The 23360-nt window shown below is 39.4% G+C and overlaps 1 protein-coding gene across 2 annotated transcripts; it reads right to left on the bottom strand.

The window, feature by feature from the left end:
• Window positions 1–8070: 8070 nt before the first annotated feature.
• LOC124867550 (APAF1 interacting protein) lies at window positions 8071–20870 on the bottom strand. Of its 2 annotated transcripts, none has more exons than XM_047364041.1 (8): window positions 20786–20870; window positions 18570–18635; window positions 15881–15981; window positions 12955–13003; window positions 12729–12846; window positions 11567–11702; window positions 8850–9017; window positions 8071–8688 (listed from the first exon to the last, which is right to left on the bottom strand). In XM_047364041.1, the coding sequence occupies exons 1-8, from the start codon at window positions 20825–20827 to the stop codon at window positions 8589–8591; spliced, it is 780 nt and encodes a 259-aa protein (XP_047219997.1). In that variant the 5' UTR covers window positions 20828–20870; the 3' UTR covers window positions 8071–8588. The 2 variants fall into 2 exon arrangements, with proteins under 2 accessions (XP_047219997.1, XP_047219998.1); XM_047364042.1 differs by having other exon boundaries at window positions 20733–20808.
• Window positions 20871–23360: the final 2490 nt, after the last annotated feature.

Raw genomic sequence — 23360 nt, 5'->3', positions numbered from 1 at the left:
AGAAGGACTACCGGTTGGCCTCGAAGCGATTCTGGCAAACCGTCCGGCGCCTCAGGAGGGGGAAGTAGTGCTTCGCCAACACTGTTTATAGTGGGGGCGGGAGACTGCTGACCTCGACTGAGGACATTATCGGGCAGTGGAAGGAGTACTTCGAGGATCTCCTCAATCCTGCCATCACGCATTCCGTGGTGGAAACAGAGGCTGGGGACTCGAGGTTGGACTCTTTCATCACCCAGGCTGAAGTCACCGAGGTGGTTAAAAAGCTCCGCGGTGGCAAGGCTTCAGGGGTGGATGAGATCCGCTCTGAGTACCTCAAGTCTCTGGATGTTGTAGGGCTGTCAAGGTTGACACGCCTCTTCAACATTGCGTGGCGGTCGGGGACAGTGCCTCTGGACTGGCAGACTGGGGTGGTGGTCCCCTTTCATAAGAAGGGGGACCGGAGGGTGTGTTCCAACTACAGGGGGATCACACTCCTCAGCCTCCCTGGTAAGGCCTACGCCAGGGTATTGGAGAGGAGAGTCCGACCGATAGTCGAACCTCGGCTTCAGGAGGAGCAGTGTGGTTTTCGTCCCGGCCGTGGAACACTGGACCAGCTCTATACCCTCTACAAGGTGCTCGAGGGTTCATGGGAGTTTGCCCAACCGGTTCACATGTGTTTTGTGGACCTGGAGAAGGCATTCGACTGTGTCCCTCGTGATGCCCTGTGGGGGGTGCTCCAGGAGTATGGAATCAGGGGCCCTTTATTAGGGGCCATCCGGTCCCTGTACGAGCGGAGCAGGAGTTTGGTCCGCATTGCCGGCACTAAGTCGGACCTGTTCCCGGTGCATGTTGGACTCCAGCAGGGCTGCCCTTTGTCACCGGTCCTGTTCATAACTTTTATGGACAGGATTTCTAGGAGGGGGTCTGGTTTGGGAAACAGTGGATTTCATTTCTTCTTTTTGCAGATGACGTGGTCCTACTGGCCCCCTCTAGCCAAGCCCTACAGCATGCGCTGTGGCGGTTCGCAGTCGAGTGTGAAGCGGCTGGGATGAGGATCAGCTCCTCCAAGTCCAAGGCCATGGTACTCGACCGGAAAAGGGTGGCTTGTCCTCTTCAGGTTGGAGGGGAGTTCCTGCCTCAAGTGGAGGAGTTTAAGTATCTCAGGGTCTTGTTCACGAGTGAGGGAAGAATGGAGCGGGAGATCGACAGACGGATCAGTGCGGCTGCCACAGTAATGGGGGTGCTGTGCCGGTCCGTTGTGGTGAAGAGAGAGCTTGGCCGAAAAGCAAAGCTCTCAATTTACCGGTTGGTCTACGTTCCTACCCTCACCTATGGCCATGAACTTTCCCGGATAAGCGGAAGACGACGAGTACAAGTACGAGTACAAAAAAAAAAAAAAAAAAAAATTGGTAAGTTGAACTTAATGGTATGATGGAAATGGAAACTAGTAGGCAGAACAAGTAATGACATTTGCACTAACGTTCAGCACGATGAATGTGAGCAAATAATAGCCTGTGTTGAGCAAAAGCTACATTGTTTTATAAACATTACATTACTATCTGTTGATATCATTGTTTTTTTTGTTTTGTTTTTTTTGTAAAGGTTTAGTTTTACTTTCACCCATTTTTTTGGTTTGATTGAAGCCCATAATTAGATTTGATTGAACTCACCCTCAGGGTTTGGAAGACATGGCCTGTAGTAAAATAAACTTTCTCACCACTTCTTCAAATGTTTATTTTTCCACCTACTATGTTACAAGTCCTTATTTGCCCTCTCTTAATTTGATTGCATCACATAGAGCTATTTTATCTACTGGCTAAAGACAACATGGCAGAAGGCAAGTTTTCAGTATCCCTTGTGTATTTTGGCTTAATCATCCAATTGTTATGATTTGGGGTTTTTTGGTTTCAGGTTTTTTCCTTATATGTTTTTCACTGCTCAAGTTTTGAATCATGCTTTTGTTTATTATTTTTCTGGTCATGTTTTAGTCTTGTTCATGTTTTGTTTGTTTATTAGTCTCTGTATTTGCCGCAGCCACATTTTGTTCTGTCTGTCAATTAAGTTGATTCGGTTCACCTGCACCATGTTAATCAGATTTGTTTTCCACCTGTACCATGCTCCATTTATACACACCTGTTCAGTTAGTCGTCGCGGAAACATTCTCTCATCCTCATGTCTTGTTCTTTAACTAAGTCTTGTCTTTTTGATCATGCCATGCCTGTCTTGCCTGCCCGTTTGTTTTGTTCCTGCCTCCTGTAGTGAGTGAGTTTTTTTGTTATTAAATCTTTTGCACTTACTGTCACGATGCCTGCTCGTCTGCATTCTGGGGTCCAATATCTTGCAAGCCATAACACCAATATTCTGTTTTTTCTTTTGTTTTCACCTTTAATAAAAAAAGCCTAACTATGGACTGATCTAGTTCTACATTACATATATACATATATACTGTGTATATATGTAATGTGTATACATTACATATATACACAGTATATAGATATATTGCCCTCAGTTTGCCTTTCATAAAGAAGAATATGTACTTTTTCAGCACAAATACATCTCTGCACGTCCTCCCCTTGCAAAGACAAGGAGCATACAAGAAACTCTACACCGCTTTTTTGCCTTTTACTGAATAAAGGTCAGAGATTTCAACTATTTGTGTTATTGTATAAATTGCTTACTGAACGCCTCTGTCGAGGGTAAAGGGAAAAAAAATACTATACGAAAGTTCTTTAGAAGTTATAGAGGTTAATTATTCTCAATTTAATCGTAAAAGCAGTGCTGATATATTGAAAAAGTAACATTGGAAATGGATGGCAGAGACGTACCACTAAACTTAATTTTCCTGGTTTAAAATGAAAAACTACAAGGGTCTACTCTCTCACTGTAAGTTCTGTCATCTTTCTGTACATAAAGATAAAATAAACCATAGCATCTGAGGGTTGGAAAGTGGTTGATCATTCCTGAAATTCCATTGTTTTCGGTTTTGATGTGCAGGGGTTGGACAATGAAACTGAAACACCTGGTTTTAGACCACAATAATTTATTAGTATGGTGTAGGGCCACCTTTTGCGGCCAATACAGTGTCAATTCGTCTTGGGAATGACATATACAAGTCCTGCACAGTGGTCAGAGGGATTTTAAGCCATTCTTCTTGCAGGATAGTGGCCAGGTCACTACGTGATACTGGTGGAGGAAAACGTTTCCTGACTCGCTCCTCCAAAGCACCCCAAAGTGGCTCAATAATATTTAGATCTGGTGACTGTGCAGGCCATGGGAGATGTTCAACTTCACTTTCATGTTCATCATACCAATCTTTCACCAGTCTTGCTGTGTGTATTGGTGCGTTGTCATCCTGATACACGGCACCGCCTTCAGGATGCAATGTTTGAACCATTGGATGGACATGGTCCTCAAGAATGGTTCGGTAGTCCTTGGCAGTGACGCGCCCATCTAGCACAAGTATTGGGTCAAGGGAATGCCATGATATGGCTGCCCAAACCATCACTGATCCACCTCCATGCTTCACTCTGGGCATGCAACAGTCTGGGTGGTACGCTTCTTTGGGGCTTCTCCACACCGTAACGCTCCCGGATGTGGGAAAAAAAGTAAAGGTGGACTCATCAGAGAACAATACATGTTTTACATTGTCCACAGCCCAAGATTTGCGCTCCTTGCACCATTGAAACCGACGTTTGGCATTGGCATGAGTGACCAAAGGTTTGGCTATAGCAGCCCGGCCGTGTATATTGACCCTGTGGAGCTCCCGACGGACAGTTCTGGTGGAAACAGGAGAGTTGAGGTGCACATTTAATTCTGCCGTGATTTCGGCAGCCGTGGTTTTATGTTTTTTGGATACAATCCAGGTTAGCACCCGAACATCCCTTTCAGACAGCTTCCTCTTGCGTCCACAGTTAATCCTGTTGGATGTGGTTTGTCCTTCTTGGTGGTATGCTGACATCACCCTGGATACCGTGGCTCTTGATACATCACAAAGACTTGCTGTCTTGGTCATAGATGCGCCAGCAAGACGTGCACCAACAATTTGTCCTCTTTTCAACTCTGGTATGTCACCCATAATGTTGTGTTCATTTCAATATTTTGAGCAAAACTGTGCTCTTACCCTGCTAATTGAACCTTCACACTCTGCTCTTACTGGTACAATGTGCAATCAATGAAGACTGGCTACCAGGTTGGTCCAATTTAGCCTTGAAACCTCCCACACTAAAATGAGAGGTGTTTCAGTTTCATTGTCCAACCCCTGTATGTGCTGAGTATCTGATACACACAGACCTACAGTACTTTGGTCTGAACGTCAATAATATTAATTCATATCACCATTTGGCCTGTCACAACGCTTTTACTGGAGCTAAAAATCATAAGCACATTTACACTTTAATCAATATTGCAAAAATATGGCACAGCAATGAATGTTCCTCTTCTCCTGAGACACGTTAATACAACTTGAACATAATTTATGGTTTGAGAGGCGCCACTACAGCACTTGAGCCATTATACAACCCTCAGCTGATTGAAAACACTAGTGAAAATTTTCTGCAATGTTTTTAATGAGATGCTCCGTACAGCTGCTGATAATGTGTTCCAAGAAGGACGTTTAATGGATACAGTAATAAAAGGGAAGAAGATCCAAAATATTAATTTGATTTTGTGTCTATTCAGAGCAACCTTTAAGCTTTTCTCAATAAACATAAACATCAAAGGTTTATGAGGGAGTTCAAACCAACATGCAAACAAACATGAATAGGAAAATGTAAAGAGCTTGTCAAACCCTTAATAAAGCTGGTGTTTGCACTCTCTGGGGATTAAAGAAGCCAAATCTCCCTGCAGATGTTGGACTTTACAATAAACCAAAAAGTAAAGATAAACAACAAAAACATATTCTTTGAATGTTTTTGGTGTAGTTTTCAGATGGCTTGAATGTATTTTTTTTTCCCCACTTGCTAAGTAAATCTGAGATCCTAACTAGCCTAGAATTGTTTTTTGTAACACTTTTCTGTTGAACAGTTTCTATAAATAATTTGAAGTAACAGAAATCTCATACTTCTCATACTACTGTCCAATTTTGCATTATTTGCCTGTATTTCAGCTTTAATGTTCTCTCTCTTTTCTCTTCCTAGAAGCTACACCTGGCCTGACTCTGTGACACCTTCCTGGAGGGGGGCATCGTCCGTGCTTCTGCTGCCAACAACTTAATGCTCACCTTCTATAATTATATACTTGGCCCTGTCTTTCACTGTTTAACCCTTTCTCTCTCCTAGACATGGCTACTGACTGAGCTTTTACAGTGACAAACTCTATGTGCTCTCTTTCATACTCTAAACTTGAAAACTGGCTCAGAGTTTATCTGTTTTTTTTTCTTAGATGAAACCACTAAACGAGCTACATCCATTAACATTTACTTTTCCTTCCCATAGAAAGTACTCCTGGATCAATTCAATTCAATTCAAAGATACTTTATTGATCCCCGAGGGGAAATTAGTGCTTCTGTGTTCTTTTTGTGTCTCTGCTCTGTTCTCTCAAACCCCCAGTCGGCCGTGGCAGATAACCGCTCACACTGAGCCTGGTTCTGGTTCTGCTGGAGGTTTCTTCCTGTTAAAAGGGAGTTTTTCCTCTTCACTGTCTCTACATGCTCATCCAGGAGGAGGGAATGCTACAAGTCTCTGACTCGATACAATCTGCTGGGTTTCCTTAGACAGAAAAACTTTTTATCCAATTTGAATAAATAACTGAATCTGACTGCACTGTTCAATGATTAGGATTAACTGGAATGTATGTACCTGACTTGAAATCTGTATGATTCAATTGAATTGACCTAGCCCATTTTAAAGTTACCCACCTTTCAAACAATGCAACAAGAAAGAACACTCACCAATTATTTTTACCTCTGCCTCCCTCCCTGTTGGATGGAGTCAGGTTTAGCCTAAACCGGCTCAGTTATGATAGAGATGCAAACGCACCTCTGTTTCTGCTACCTGTGCGACCCCTTTTCTTTTCCAATGGTTATAATCAGTCTGACAGAGAGAGGTACCCCCAATCCTTGTGGTTATTAGTATAACAATGGCCACCAGTTGGTTCTAGATGGACAAACTTTATCAGTTTGTTATTTTATTTAGTACCCTTACACATAGCCCATTCTAAAATGGCCAAACCTTAACACTCAGTAGTTTAATCTAACCTCCCCAACAATCCCGCACGATTCCAAACCCTTTGTGAAGTGCCTTGAGACAATGTGTTGTGAATTGGCGCTATATAAATAAAACTGAATTGAATAGAAATAACAGCATGTGTAAATACTTTGTCCTTTACCTTGTTTTTAAAAGAACATTATACATGTTGCAATTTGATAACATATTGGACCATTAATACATTTTTGCTAAACTAAGTGTTACTAAAGGGACGGCTAAATCATAGATGGCCCACTGTGGCATCAGACATTGAAATATTTACCCCTATGCACACATTTGATCATACCTCAAGGGATTTCATAGGTTAACAAAACACGAGACACAGAGAGAGCGATGGGGGAGAGGTTGATATTCAGGACTTGAATACGTCCGCCACATTCAACATCAAGTAATTAATGTAATTGCACTAATAACATGCCAATCTGAGCAACTTTTTTAAAGAGATTTTGTGGCGTATCTTTATGTTCCACTGTTTTAATGACATACTTTTATAATACTGTCATGCTTTAAGCCTGAAACTGAATATAAAGATTGTATTAGTCAAGTTTATCTTCAGAACCAGAGCAGTCAGATTCACTTTGTACCTCAGTCTGTTTTGAACTCTCAAGAAACCCCACCCCCATCTTTCCTTGACTTCATGTCATGTTTAAACCAGGTCAAGTTTAGAAAAAGACATAGAGGGTAATTTTTCTACTGTATGACAGTACCTGTCCAGCACTTCATCTAAATCATGAGGTATCTTTGACAAAAATACTGCGCGCCAAGCTGGCCTCGTTCCATGTGTGATGGATGTGCCACGGTGTCCCTCCATAGCTCTCATACTGTACTCCAAATATCTTTAAGGGAAATTTTGGGACAGGTAATAAATAAGAATATAAATGCATGATAAAAACAAAAATTACAAAATACAAAAAATGAGAGGGCTGCACGGTGGCACAGTTGGTAGCACTGTTGCCTTGCAGTAAGAAGATCCTGGGTTCGATTTCCGGTCTGGGGTCTTTCTGCATGGAGTTTGCAGGTTCTCCCCGTGCATGCGTGGGTTCTCACCGGGTACTCCGGCTTCCTCCCATAGTCCAAAGACATGCCTGTTAGGTTAATTGGTCACTCTAAATTGCCCTTAGGTGTATGAATGAGTGTGTGCGTGGTTGTTTATGTGTTGCCCTGTGATGGACTGGCGACCTGTACCCTGCCTCTTGCCCATAGGCTGCTGGAGATAGGCACCAGCTCCCCTGCGACCCACTATGGAATAAGCGGTAGAAAATGACTGACGAAAAATGAGACATTTGCCATGACTAGGGTATAATGTTTTTTTTTTTTTTTCCAATCTGAATTTAATAGTGCCTAGTATTTGCATGTTTTCATTTTTTATGCCTTGAATGTATCTTTTTTTGAGATACATTTTTTTTTTGAGATACTGGTGATGTTCACGTTGTCCATTTCATCTTTTGAACTAGTGTTTGGTTTTCTTTGTGAGATTTATCTGGATTCCTCATTAGGTGAGAAATCTTGGCAGCGCAAAAAAAAAAAGATTTTTGTTATTTTGTAACTTTTTTTTTCTCCCCACCACTCTAACAAGCCTGTGGCACACTTGACAGCGCTCTGTTTTGAGTGAGTAAAGTTGTGGAAGCACTGGGATAGTGGCAGCAAAGGGAGCTTGTTAAAAAAATGACAGCTCTGCCTTTCAAGAGAAATGAGTATGCACACAACTGAACGCATGCTGTGCAAGGATCTACAAGCACTGTGAAAGTTCTGCACCAAACATGCTTGCCTGCTGATAGAATGGTGGTGTGGAACTGAAAGGATGTCCATGAACACAGCAAGAGGTCTTTCATGCCATAGAGTTATTTTCTCTAAAAGACGTTTGACAAAATGACCACAGGCACTTGAGTGTTAGTTGTATTTCTTTATTTTACAAGTCCAATATGTTGTCTCATTTGTAAATGAGTCATTTAATTGGAAACATGACTTACAAAATGAAAGGGAAGGATATAAATCAACAAACAAAATCATCAAATCACAACTGGCATCTCACCATGTTTTATTCACTGAGGCAAAGGAAGTTAAAAGTATTACAGATTAAGTGAGATCTGTGTTCTAGTTTTCCCTGACATACAGCAATACCTTGATTTCAGTGCAGCCAGGCTTGAACAGAAAGGCATTTGAACTTGAGGACATTGGCTTGACAGCTAATCTCTTGTGAGTTGTCCCACGGTGCTTTACAGTGTATCTGCAGGTACCTCCAGATTACAGGCATTCGATCTTCAACCCTGAATTTGCCCTTACCATCACATTTCATCCATTCTGAAGCAGGCTGCCATGAAAGGCAAATGATTACAATCTGCTCCCCTGATTGAACCCAGCTAACCTTTCTGTAACAAATGTCCCAAAAATAAGCACCAGAAAATGTCACATTATTCCGTTTTTTTCCATTGGAAGGTCCGAGGGGTCCAAACCGCACTGCTTCATCTGGACTGCAATATCGAACAGGTAATCATAGCATTCACACCTGCAAAACGCAGCACATTTTTGGAAATAATGAGAACATAAAAACTTGAATTTAAAGATGTTTTCTCTGTTATGTGCACCCTGAAAATAGTTATACAAATGTATTATCTATGCTAGACTAGATTTAAAAGGAATGATTGTGTTGGAAAAATAAAAGCTCACATTGTCTTTGCGTTTTCCCAGGACTTGCCCCAAACATAGACGCCATGTCGGCGGACAAGAACTGCACATGAATCCGGGTATTTTTCCATTGCTTGGGCCATCCTGTCTTTCAAGTCCTTCTCTTCTGGTGTGTTTTCAATAATAGGAACTACCAACATGTCATCATACCTACAAAGACAAAGAGCATGAATGACTGAAACCTTCTGAAGCAGTACAATTTTAACAAGTTACATTCCCTTGAAGAGTTTTATTCCCCCTTGAACCTTTTTTACATTAGACGCCATTACATGTTTTAGAAGCACTTTCTCATTTAATGGTTTTCTTTGTGTTTATGACTCTTTACATTGTATGTAGATTCTCTCTCAAGGCCTCAAAACTGTTAACAATTGTTAAAGAACTTTAAATATGTTTTTTAATTTAGATTCCTTAAAGTATGCTATAATGACTGAAATATTAACCTCTGGCCATTTCTCAAGGAACGTCTCGGAAGAATCAAGACTCTTTGGAAAACCATTTCAGGTGATCACCTCATGAAGCACATGGAGAAAATGCTAAGAGATCAAAGCAGTCATCAAAGGGTGGCTATTCTGTAAAAATCTAAAATCTAAAAATGTTCAAAGTTATTTCCCATTTTTTGTTTACTATATAATTCCATGTGTGTTCAATCACAATGTCCATGACTTTGGTGAGAATCTACAAATGATTCTCACCAAAGGCATGAAAATGAAGAGACCCATTAAGTGAGAAAGTGTATCTAAAATGTTTGACTGGTAGTGTATTTTATTAGGATTTTATGTGATAGTGCATTAAGTTGAGCATAATTGTAAAGCATTATAGAAATTACACATGGTTTTCAAACGTTTTTACAAATAAAACTCTGTACGATGAGGAGCATATTGATATTCAGAATTCTGAATAGCAATGTACCCAGATTACACCACTTGCACTGTGAAACAGAGTGGTGGCAGGATTATGCTGTGGGAGTGCTTTTCTCCAGCAGGGACAGGAGGGGGGTCTGTGTTGTTGGACATTTGGAAGGGGCTAATTTCATGACAAACTTAGAAGAAAACCTGTTAAAACAATACATATTGTCTGACACAATTTTCAGAGAAGTTGAAAAAAAAAAAAAAACACGATCATTTTGCTACTACCTAAAGATTATATAAACCAAAATTATAAGTTAGAAGGGACATGAATAATTTTTAAATTGACAGTGAAGTGTCTGCAGCTTACATAGATGATGGATTAAGATGTGTTCATCCCTTGTATGGTTCATCACCAGTTCAGCCTGAACTAGGAGAAACAGAGGATGTGTCCAAACAAAAAACAGATATCGGACAGAACCTGTTGCCTTGACAGAGTAAATCATGAGGCCCCTGGTCAAGATAATAATCATCTTTATTGGTCACTGCTCCCTGTAAGGGATGGGTGACCCTGTAAGAGAGCAGCCCACTGCCGCCATTGTGCGGCACCCAGGGAACATTCTGGGGCTAAGGGTCTTGCTCAGGGAGCCAGAGTGGTAATCTGTGGAATACGAACCTGACCCCTTGTGTCCCCTCTGGAACACAAACCTCCTGTTCTAACCACCAGGCCACCACTCCCCCATGGTTTAATGGTGGCTAGCATCCTGATTCCCAGGATGACCCAGACATATTCCTTTGTCAGAGCTGTTTCTTGAGTGATAAAAAAGGGGCTGAGTATTCTAGGGAGCTTACAATTAGGCTAAGATTCCTCCGGACCAGTGGACTGATATGTGCCTTGTGACACGGGCTTGGTTTGAAATAAAAACCTTCTCTGTTTAACTAAGTCTGTGTCAGCAGAGTGTTTTTTGTAAGTTTTTAAATCTGGAGCATCCTCACATTGGCAGTTTTGAAGGTGACCAACCAGTCATACACGACAACTGTTAACTTTTCTTTGATACGTACAACAGATATAATTGTAGCCTGCCACTTAAATAGTGAGTAGAAAAATTATTTTCTGCTTTTCCTGTGTTGTCTGATGTATTTTTAGTTTAAGCTAAACAAATAAAACTTTAATCGTTCCCATTATGTTTAAGACTAAACACATAATCACCAAAAACAAAGACTAATCCAGCAAGCTCCTCACTGGTTGTCTGTTTCCTTTAAAGGAAAAAGAACATTAGAAAAATCTTATTTTAGTTGAATAGCCGAGTAGTTTGCTTTAGTTAAATCTTTCTAATTTGCATTTCATTTAGGTTTTTCAGACACTGTAAAACCACAACATGAACATTTCAAAAGAAGTGCAGACAAGTCTTAAAAGATATCAGATCCAATCAACATTAAAGCAGTCGAGTGCACGTCAGAGTTATTGTGAAAAATATGGCAAGACTGGGCACATTTAAGCACAGAGTCAGAGAAAATGCAGGCAAACACTCATTATGATGAAATAGTTCTGTGCACGCAGGGAATCAGATGTACGTAATTTATGCCTTTCCTAGCTGTGGTGAAGGAGAAAAGCAAAGTCTGTTGATTTTAAAGTACGAAAAAGCAGCAAAACCAGAGGAGAATGAATGTTTTCACTGTTACATTTTACAGTGGATGAACTTCTTTCACAGAGATAGACAGAGATAAATTCAGCTTGGCAGGCAAGTTTTTATTTAAATAACAAATGTTTGCCAATGAGTTGAATGTTTTACTTTTACCAGAAGATTAAACCTTTCTTCTGACTTTACTAATGCTTATCGCTTGATTACATACCGATAGTTTGTGCCTGAGGTGCCCTTACGAATCCCCTTTATCATCTCCTGGTGTGTTATCCTGAACTCTTTGCCAGGATACAGCAGCGTTGCCATGACAGCAGCCTTGGAGTGGGTGTGTATAACTGCCTGTGCCCCTGAGTTTTAGCAAAGGGAAAAACAATTTCAGGTTTTTAAGAAGTGTAGGTTCTGGTAGGTTCTCTATTAAATGATATTTATGATATGAAATATAACACACCTAGAAATACATAAGAAAATGTTTAATTGTGTAGCAATGGATTCTAATTTTAGAAGTTTAATTATCTTTGAAAGGATACAAACAAGTATCGAATGCAGGAGGAATGAGCAACTGACCATCAATTAGGGGTGAGGGATTTTATTAAATACTGACCATTGTTGACCTTATTTTTGTTAGTCAACACTCACTCGTTTCTCAAAATCACAACTTCCACATGTAAAATGAGATGAATCTGTAGTTTGTTTTTGTAAGCATTTCCTGGAGGTGTAGGTTAGCTATCATGAGCATGCAGGTTAGCTGTGGGCAAGAAAACAACTTCTAAATTCTTATTTTTCCTTCAATTTCTGCAGCCAGGCAAAGATACTGTTGGGAGAGGGAAGGTGAAAGAAGAAATGAGATGGGCAGATGGTGGGGAAACTGAAGCAAAATGTCTTCAAGCATGAATATTGCTGCTACAAGTTCAATTTAAGATGAACCAGTCAAAAAAGCATCCGAAATCTGTCTGGCTCAAACTCCTCAGCAAATTTCATTTAGCTGATCACTGAATGTTAGTCTTGAATATATTAACGGACACAATGCTAATATATACAGCAGGCTTTGTAACTAGCTCCATGCCCCTCATCTGCTGTGAATTGTTTTTCAGTGCGTGCTAGACATGAGTCGGTATGATAAGAAAAAAGGAGAATAAGATGGCAGCTGACAAATGTCAAACTCAAGGCTTCAAAATTGCAGTTCAGACACACACGGGTCCATTCCTCGCACCCTATAATTTAAATTCTCCTCCTTTCCTGAGGTTTAAAGTTTATGAAACTTTAAAATTGAAGTTGGCACTTACAAAATGGATGACCTTTAACATTCATATTAAAGCTATGGATGAATGGAAACAGGTTAGTATAAGTGGTACCCATGTGTTAGAGTGACTAACCTCTCATGGTGTAGGCATTCATAAAAAGTGGTGTACACTGGCTTTTTGTTAACTTCTTCCACGCAGGTGGACAACTGATGTCCCTCTCCTCTACGTCACACACGAACATATCCTCTGGCTGAAAACAATCGTGGGAAAGGCATGATAGTAACTGTCACAGAGTGACTGAGAACTGTGAGTCATCTTTACCAATTACTGGTTTTATAGTTGGGTTAAACCAGCACACCTGTATTCTCTCCTTCTGAACGCCAGATGGTGCAATGTAGATCTGGTCACTGTGAGTTAAAGAGAAGTCATTATACATTAATGCTCAGGAGAGGAACAAAAAAGCTGCTGCATTACCTTGAGCACAACAATTTTCCACAAAAAACAGGACTGCTTCGAATTCAGCTTATTTTTTCTTTGACTTGTAAAAACTCCCATCAGAAAATCATCTTCTGCCATTACAAACCCACTCCCTAAATTATTTTAACTCTCACTTCTCTGTTGTTACAATGAATCTGGATTTCTGTGAACAACTAACATATAAGGTAAATATGAATATTATGCATGTCAACAAATCATATTTGCCTACCAGCGCATTGCATTTGCTGCAGCCTCGGTGGCTACGTCTAATGGAAAAGAGCCTGAAATGAAATGTAAATAAATGCAGATCGAAGGCGCTAGATGATCCTTTCCAAATCTTTGGCATAATATTGTTTTACAGTGTTACATTTTCCAAACAGAATGCAAAGGATAGAGCCGTTGTACTCAACTCTATCAGGCAACAAACATGTGCAGCTAAAGAAGTATCCTACTGATTTTGATAGAATGGTTTGATGAGGCTGCCTCAGTCTGAGGATTTTTTGAGTCAAACCAAAACTGCAGCAGGAGGGAAAAAAAGAGATTTACAACATGAAATTCAGGCCTGCACTCACAATGAAAAAGCAAAAGCATTTTCTGTATATCACTCTATAACACTAGCATAATATGCACTCAGGCTGCTTGATCAATTTAACCTCTACTGGTGAAAATCTTGTTTATGTTACCTCTAAGGGGTAAGAACGCTGTCAAAAACATTGTGTATGTAAAGACGGAAAGACATGCATATTAGTCAATAGTTGTGCATAAGTAAAATCCAAAAGAGGTATTCTATATTTTGTCTGTAAGAATACAAAATAAAATGTTACAGCTTCAAGAAATTACAAACACAAAGTTCAAGTTTACAGTTGTGGTTTATTCTTTATGAATACAATAGGCTATAACAGTTTGTAAATACGATTTCTTTTCTATAAGAATACGACTTTACATCAGCAACTTGCCGTCACGTGATCTCAGGCTGGTTAGTGGAAAACTGAGTTAGTCGATTCGCGTTGCGCAGGCGCTGTCACACTCCTCACCGCCAGTAAACGTAGTGCCAGAATGGGAGATAATTCAGTCTAAAAGGAATATTAGGAACAGAGGGGACATACGGGGGGACGGACCAAGAAACTATGGTACAAAGCCAGGTAATGTTAAAAACTATAAATATGTCTTAATGTCGTTAATTTATGGTCTTGGTCCATCATCTTGGCGCTAGTGCTGCTGCTTCTTCTTCTTCTGCTGGCGGTACGCAACAAATTCAGAGGTGCATACTGCCACCTACTGTACATCATTGTATAACTCTACCCACTATATTTTATGTTTTACATTTGTATTTCACAGTGGCGCAGTTGGTAGCACTGTTGCCTTGCAGCAAGAAGGTTCTGGGTTCAATTCCCAACCAGGGGGCTTTCTGCATGGAGTTTGCATGTTCTCCCCGTGCATGCGTGGGTTCTCACCGGGTACTCCGGCTTCCTCCCACAGTCCAAAGACATGCCTGTTAGGTTAATTGGTAACTCTAAATTGCCCTTAGGTGTATGAATGAGTGTGTGCATGGTTGTTTGTGTGTTGCCCTGCGATGGACTGGCAACCTGTCCAGGGTGTACTCTGCCTCTCGCCCATAGACTGCTGGAGATAGGCACCAGCTCCCCTGCGACCCACTATGGAATAAGCGGTAGAAAATGACTGACTGACATTTGTATTTCATAAAAATAAGAACACTGCTTTATTTATAATACTCTTGATTCCCCTTTAACCATTAACCAGCCTGAGATCACGTGACGGCAAGTTGCTGATGTAAAGTCGTATTCTCATAGAAAAGAAATCGTATTCACAAACTGTTATAGCATATTGTATTCATAAAGAATAAACCACAACTGTAAACATGAGCTTTGTGTTTGTAATTTCTTGAAGCTGTAATATTTTATTTTGTATTCTTATAGAGAAAATATAAAATACCTCTTTTGGATTTTACTTATGCACAAATATTGACTAATATGCACACATTTCCGTCTTTACATACACAATGTTTTTTACAGCGTTCTTACCCCATATACCTCAATAAATGCATTTGTTTATCATGTAAAAACACAGTGAGGAGATAATAAATGTTGGAGCTAGACTCATTCTTTAAAGCAGGGTTATTTCAAATGTATAAATTTTTTTAGAGGATGAAAGAAATGCAGCCTCTGCACAGGATATATCCTGCAAAGGGACTAGGAATTTTATATGGGAATCTTGGGCATATTCATTAAGCGAGATGAAAGACAAATTCTTCCTTGAATCATTTTAGCAATTCAGTGTTTTTCTGTCTGACTGAAATACTGATGCACATGGAGCGGCAGTCAGTGAATCGTATTTATCTTATTGGAGGTTTCATCATGATCCCTTGTTGTCTTCAATAAATCTCTGCATTTCTACATTTCAAACAGAGATTTGCTAATGGGTGGTACTTTCTTTGTAGCAGCCATCTAAAACCACAGATTTCATTCATGTAAGTAATAACCTGCCAAAAGCCTTCAATCTGAATTCCAGTTTGTTGTTACGAAATTGTTGCCTTACACGTTCACCTTTGGTTTAAAAACACCCTCAGCACAGCTGACCACCTACTGAACCTTCTGCGTACGAATACTCTAAAACAATTTCATAAATAGACCTTACTAATTGTCACTGTTGGGAGATATGAAACAAGTTAAACGACATCAATATGATAAGCCAGCTGAAATGAATCTTTCTTTAACTAAATTAGACTGGATGACAAAGCACTGGAATAAACCCACATTATTCAGCAGCAGATATATCCCCATACGAACCCTCGTCTCAAGCTGATGCCACCACCGGTTCCCGTCACCCATCCTAGCTGGTAGAAGAGCCGGCATAACTCAGGAATGAGTACACGAGGATGCTCCTTCTCCTGGAACACAGACACATAACCGATCCTTAGGGAAGAAGGGACTTATGGTTTAACAATGTTACTAATGTTGCAGTTGTGCCATATCAGCACAAGTGGCTCTCTCATGGCAATAACATAGAAAAACATTTTTAAAATAGATAGATAGAGAGATAGAGAGAGAGATAGAGATAGAGATAGAGATAGAGATAGAGATAGAGATAGAGATAGAGATAGAGATAGAGATAGAGATAGATAGATAGATAGATAGATAGATAGATAGATAGATAGATAGATAGATAGATAGATAGATAGATAGATAGATAGATAGATAGATAACTGCAATACATGTGAAATATAATTCAATCAAAAAAAAATTACATGGTGAAAACTCAGTGCATTTATGTATCTAGACATGACAAAGACAACTTGCTAAAGTTCAAAGCAAGTATCAAAATGGGAAAGAGAGGGGATTTAAAGGACTTTGAATAGTTGGTGCCTGACCCGATAGTCTGAGCGTTTCAGAGACTGCTGGTCTGTTGGGACTTTCAAGGGCATCTGCCTCTGGGGTTTGCAGAGAATGGCAAGAAAAAGAGAAAATATCTAGTGGGCAGATGTTGTGTTAACAAAAATGCCTCGTTGATAACAGAAGAGGATTAGCAGACTGGTTTAACGTGTCAGTAAGTCAGCAGACCAAAATTTGACAATACCAGATTGCCTATGGGAAAATTATTTGATAAAGCTGTGTTGAAGCAGAGACACATCTAAAGGTTGCAGGACACTGGCCCTTGAGGACTGGAGTTTGACACCATGCTCTAATGCACCATGTAACAAAGCTCAAATAATCTCAAACGCGAGGATGACTTACTTTACACCAGGGGTTTTCACAGTCACCAGATCTCAGTACAACAGAGTATGGATGTGCAGGAACTATATGATGTTATATAGATATAGCAAAATGTCCAACAAATGTGTGTAGCAAGGTAATAAAGTGGCGGTGAGTGTATTTCTAATTTACAGGATTTAATGATGGCTCTTCACATTTTAATAAATAGACACACTGTTTGGAAGCTAGAAGGACCAGGATGGTGCTACGTATGAAGCATTTGTCCATTTCTAGTCTTACAAGAAAAATGTGGTTCCTTCTTGACAACAGGGTTCATTTCAGCAGTTTGTTTATATTCATTCATTCTGCTCCTTCATTTAAATGCTCCCAGTAGACACATGTATAATTACTACCACTGGCAAGAACACAACTGCTAAACTGGGTAACTAAAACTGGTAAAACAACTTTTTCTCCGAAGTTCATTGTTTTCAGTAACAAACGAGTTAAAGACAATAAAAAAACAAAATCACCAGGATTTTATGAGGTCCATCTGGGTATTTGTGAGACAAAAAAAAAAGAGAAGACAGACTGACCAACATGATCACAATTAAAAGTTACAAATATATTCTTAATATATTTTCAAAATATAAAATGTGAACTATAGAACATAAATTACTGCAGATGTCTCATTTCTTAATTAGCAGTTGCTGTATTAACACTTGTAAGTATACTTCTGACATTTGTGTGTTTGCCCTTATGATAAATTACCTACCAACAGATTAATTATACCAAAAAAATAGACTCAAGAGACGGCGGCCAAGGTCAGTAAACTGGTCACTAGCAAGACATATTTTTTTTTCTTTCCTATTACTCCTGGTATGCACAATGTCAGCACTGCAGTTTGTGTTGAGATGACAGCTCATATGTGATGTCTCTTTCTCTTTTTTTAGTTCAGGTTCTTTAGAAGCTCTTATGTAATTTTGGCAGTTGGCTTTGAGCTGTAATCATGCTGACACACTGCTCCTCTGCCAAGTTTCTGCAGACTGAGAGTCATCTTGTCAGACAGTGTTCTGGCATATTCACATGTAATCATGTGAATGTTTAACTATGGTAGCATTGGCTAGATTTCACTGTAAAATGAACTCAATTTGAGCCCCCGTAAAAAGATTGGTCACATCTGACCAGAAAATGTGTTCCTGAATGCAAACAGACATGTTTTTTTTGCTTTGGAATAATGTCCACCGAGGTTGACGGTATATCCTTCACACTCACTTGGGTGTCACAGAAACTCGGATTTCCACATAATCCTTGTCCCTATCTTGGAACACTTTCATGTTGACTAGTTTCTGGCTTATTAGAACATAAGGCTTGTTTCTTACAACCCAGTTTTGTTTGCAGCTAGGAATGTAATAGCACTCCACCATCTTCCGGTATTATTTTTCATGATTGAGATCTAACTTATTATTTAATCTTTTACTTGGATGCAAAATTAAATTTACATTTCGACCTTGTTATTTAAAAATAACATACGTTCTTAACTGCATTAATAATGTTACCTTTTCTATTACAGTATTTCATGTTTTTTGTTGGTCTGTTTTTTAAAGAAAATGTTGTATTGCAGATATCTTCAGCTAAGAAACACCTGAAACAACATTCACCTTTTAATTATTTGTAATGAAGGTGACACAGGATAGAATATAAATACTTTTGTTGTTTACTCTACTTTGTAGTTTCTCTTTTTATAAGCTTCAGAGCCTAACGTGCTTATGGGTAAATGTATACTTGCTTGTATTTCTGTGACCTCTTGACACACATCTGAGCAGCTGTTGTTGGTGCCACACAAAGCCGACATCTGGGAGAAAATGAGAAACCATTAAATGCATTAGATGCCTATTCAATACCCTAAAAGAAAACGTTTGAGTAATTCTGATGCCAAATGACACAAGATTAGTGCTCTTGAGTAACAGGGAAACAATCTTCTGTTAAATCTGACTTCTTGATGTCAAGTCATTGCCAAGTGGAAACATTTTCAGTGAAAATAAGGAAGAACTGGGGATGTAGATCTGAATTCCTTGTAAATTCCTTTTTCTTCCACCTATTTTCACTGGAAAGCAGAAGATGTGATTTTCCCTTTAACTGACAGACAAATATGCACCACTGCTAAAAGAAAAAAATAAATGCCCACCGCTATTTTAAATTCATTTCAACACTTATACAAGAGTCCACACTTTGCAGGATGAAGGGATTGAATGGGAAATGATTTAAAGATAAAACTGGGAAATTATAAAGATGTTATTTTTAGGGCTCTAATAAAAAAATAAAAAAAAGTTACATACTTTTCACTACAAATCTGAACTCTTCCTGGAATACGATATTTCTAAGACCAAGAGGAATAAAACACTGGCCATTTATGCTTTTTTTGTAAGTAGTTCATTTTGTATTAATGACATTCAAAAAATTCAATCCAACATTTTTACTGCATCAGAAATTTGTAACTAATTCAAGTTTTGATGCAACTTGTGTCTTTGTCAGATGCAGGTGGGGCCCTCCAGCACTAATAAAAAAACAGTTTTTACTTGGAATCCATTACCTTATCTAGTTTTACGACTCAATTCTGTTTCCAGCAAAAGGTTCTTTAAGCTTAACAGTGAAAATTCACTACATGTCAGAACACACACTCTTTGATGAGCCATGCTGTGTCATTAAAATATGAATTTTTTATAGTAGGCGAAAGTAGGCAACACTTAGGTGACACTTTATTTCACTAACTAGTTCCTAGTTTCAGGACAGCCAACTTAAACTGACTTGAAGAGAACATGGGGCTTAATAAAATGACTTGTAACTGCATTCAGTCCATTTAACAAGTGTCTTGCAGCAAATACAAAAAAGTGTTTACATCTGGTTAATCCTATCTGCTTAGGAATATGACATATTACAGTCTGCCCAATATTGCATCCAAGCGCTCTTTGTTACTGTAAAATTGCAGACACTGGTATTGCAATAAAGACTGCTAATTAATTTTGTGCAACTCCATTCTAGAGTAGACACCATATGGTAACACAGCTGGAAAGTTTTGTTGACATTACTGCCCTTGAAGTCAAAACATAATATAGATGTTAGTGGCCAAGTTGTGGGGGAACAAAGAGAGGGTAAGGAAAATGTGAGCTGATCACAACAACGACATTAGACAGGGGCCTAGGATAGCACTCCAAAAAGCCAGTATTTTGAATACAAATGCTGCACAAACATACCACTACCAGGGAATCAAAGCATCCCAACATGAACTGACTCATATTATTTATATTACTTATACTTATTTTGACTTATATTAGGCAAATATGGCTAGATATATTTGGATGGTTTATTTAACTGGTTTAATGATGAAACTGATTTGATTTGAGCTTGACTAGAATAAATAAAAGAAAGAATTTAGGCATGGCTACATAGTAACTGTACCTATAAACTATACACTGTGACATCCCTGTTAGCTGAAGTAAAACTCTACAGATTAGGCACTTACAAAATCAATTAAAATATGATCACTTAACTTGTGGCACAGATTAGAAGGTATTTAAACGCCAGTGTTTACATTTTTGCTAAATTATCAGCTGAAGCTCTGACATAAACGTTATGCTAGCATTATGTGGCATGGCTGAGGGTCTAAAGCAGAACTTCCTTTTTCACCATTAATATTTACTTTAACAAGGTATTGTCAGTTTCGCTAAATTATGCTTTAACTATTTTATGTATAACAGATCTGTAATATAGCGGTCGGTCCCCGTATAAAATACGTTTTGCTTCTTATTTCAGTTAAGTTTGATGCTAGATATCTGCTAACAGCTGACAGCTAACAGCCGGGGCTGATTTGCAGCTTGACGTCCTGTTGGCGAACCATGATGCAGTCCAAACACTGTAGTTTCTCAAAGACACAAACATGACAATCGCTTACCACACTTTTGCTGGTCAATTATTCTACGATTATAAATACACGAAGTTACAAACCGTGCATGCTGACGCATACGTTACGTCATCCATGTGCGACATCCAATGTGACGAAGGAAGATATGAGTCGTCCTGTGCCACAGTGAATCTGGAACTCCCAGAAACCTCTCCCTTCTTTCGTGGTGTTTCAACTTCATGGTGAATTTGATTTGAAATGTTCACTTTTGGCTTCACCGGATTTTATTTAAGTGTCAGACAAAAGGGGGGTGTATATACTAATGCACTACAAATCACACAATTTCCTTAGTTGTAGTTGTAAATAAAAAAAAATAAAAAAAAACATGTATCCTTTTCCTTACACTTCATACTTATGAACTAATTTGTGTTGACCTATAACATAAAATCCTAATAAATCTCTTAAGTTTGTAGGAGTAACATGACAAAATATAAAAAAAAAAATAAAAGGGATAAAATAAATTTTGCAAAACATTGTAAAGTCATTTAAATACGAAAATACTGGATATTTACCATAACAATTAATAGTCCATCAATCACACATGATTCATAGCTTGACCCATGAGAAGATGGTAACTGGACTGAATTTTATATAGCACCTTTCCAGTCATACAGACCACTTTACACCAATACGCAGATCAGTAGGCAACGTGAGGTTAAGTGCCTTGCCCAGGGGCACATTGACATACAGCAGGAGGAAGCTGGAATTGAACCCACAACCTTCCGATTGCAAGACAACTACTCTTCCTACTGAGCCACAGTAGGACAAGATGACTGGGAGATGAGCGGAATATGTGTGTGTAAATAAATTTGAACAAAGTGAAGTGATGTAGGCTACTTAAGATGAGATACCTCTGTAATAGGGTTATGCATGTAGGTTACAGAAAACACAGTCAAGATGCGCCAAAGGTTGCACAGAATTTTACATATGCATAACATATGTTCATGTATTATTTTGTTTTGCTATTTACCAGGAGCCTGTGCAGAGCAGAGTAAATGGACTGAAATTACATAGCCCCTTTCCAGCCATACCAACCACTCGAAGCACTGTACACTAGAGCCACACATTGACATGTGGCAAGAGGAAGCTGGAATTACACCTACAACTTTTCGGATTGCAAAACAGCTGCTCTTCCTACTGAGCCACAGTTGTCTCAGAGGTGTTACTCTTAGCATAAAACAATAGTTAAGGGTCTAATAAGGCACTCTACTATGTATTTCTCTTTTTTGGAGCAAACTTCAGTTTTTCAATTAGGAGAAGATGCTTTTCTTTAAGTGTTTATCTTGGCATATGTGTTGTAGATATAATTATATGCTTTCAAGCTGTGCCATTCAAGTGTTTCATTGGCACTGCAAATATTGCTGTCTCGGCACATTTGAGGTGTAAAGTGGCTTAAGCACAGCATGTAAGTGTAGTTTATAAGACAACATACATGAAAGAGCACAACAAACTATAAAATACAGATTATCCTGACAATGACATATAAACAGGTCCTTCTCAAAATATTAGCATATTGTGATAAAGTTCATTATTTTCCATAATGTCATGATAAAAATTTAACATTCATATATTTTAGATTCATTGCACACTAACTGAAATATTTCAGGTCTTTTATTGTCTTAATACGGATGATTTTGGCATACAGCTCATGAAAACCCAAAATTCCTATCTCACAAAATTAGCATATCATTAAAAGGGTCTCTAAACGAGCTATGACCCTAATCATCTGAATCAACGAGTTAACTCTAAACACCTGCAAAAGATTCCTGAGGCCTTTAAAACTCCCAGCCTGGTTCATCACTCAAAACCCCAATTATGGGTAAGACTGCCGACCTGACTGCTGTCCAGAAGGCCACTATTGACACCCTCAAGCAAGAGGGTAAGACACAGAAAGAAATTTCTGAACGAATAGGTTGTTCCCAGAGTGCTGTATCAAGGCACCTCAGTGGGAAGTCTGTGGGAAGGAAAAAGTGTGGCAGAAAACGCTGCACAACGAGAAGAGGTGACCGGACCCTGAGGAAGATTGTGGAGAAGGGCCAATTCCAGACCTTTGATGACCTGCGGAAGCAGTGGACTGAGTCTAGAGTAGAAACATCCAGAGCCACTGTGCACAGGCGTGTGCAGGAAATGGGCTACAGGTGCCGTATTCCCCAGGTCAAGCCACTTTTTAACCAGAAACAGCAGCAGAAGCGCCTGACCTGGGCTACAGAGAAGCAGCACTGGACTGTTGCTCAGTAGTCCAAAGTACTTTTTTCGGATGAAAGCAAATTCTGCATGTCATTCGGAAATCAAGGTGCCAGAGTCTGGAGGAAGACTGGGGAGAAGGAAATGCCAAAATGCCAGAGGTCCAGTGTCAAGTACCCACAGTCAGTGATGGTCTGGGGTGCCGTGTCAGCTGCTGGTGTTGGTCCACTGTGTTTTATCAAGGGCAGGGTCAATGCAGCTAGCTATCAGGAGATTTTGGAGCACTTCATGCTTCAATCTGCTGAAAAGCTTTATGGAGATGAAGATTTCATTTTTCAGCACGACCTGGCACCTGCTCACAGTGCCAAAACCACTGGTAAATGGTTTACTGACCATGGTATCACTGTGCTCAATAGGCCTGCCAACTCTCTTGAC

Source organism: Girardinichthys multiradiatus, chromosome 4 (assembly GCF_021462225.1).
Source record: "Girardinichthys multiradiatus isolate DD_20200921_A chromosome 4, DD_fGirMul_XY1, whole genome shotgun sequence".
NCBI lineage: Eukaryota > Metazoa > Chordata > Actinopteri > Cyprinodontiformes > Goodeidae > Girardinichthys > Girardinichthys multiradiatus.
The sequence above is the reverse complement of the archived record's forward strand: the minus strand, read 5'-3'. Positions and strand labels throughout refer to the sequence as shown.

Coding starts and splice junctions, on each gene's coding strand:
- LOC124867550 (XM_047364041.1), bottom strand. CDS start 20,827: ATGTCGCACATGGATGACGTAACGTATGCGTCAGCATGCACG. Junction 13,004..15,880: donor GGCATCAGCTTGAGACGAGG/GTTCGTATGGGG, acceptor TTTAACTCACAG/TGACCAGATCTACATTGCAC. Junction 11,703..12,728: donor GAATGCCTACACCATGAGAG/GTTAGTCACTCT, acceptor GCTAAAACTCAG/GGGCACAGGCAGTTATACAC.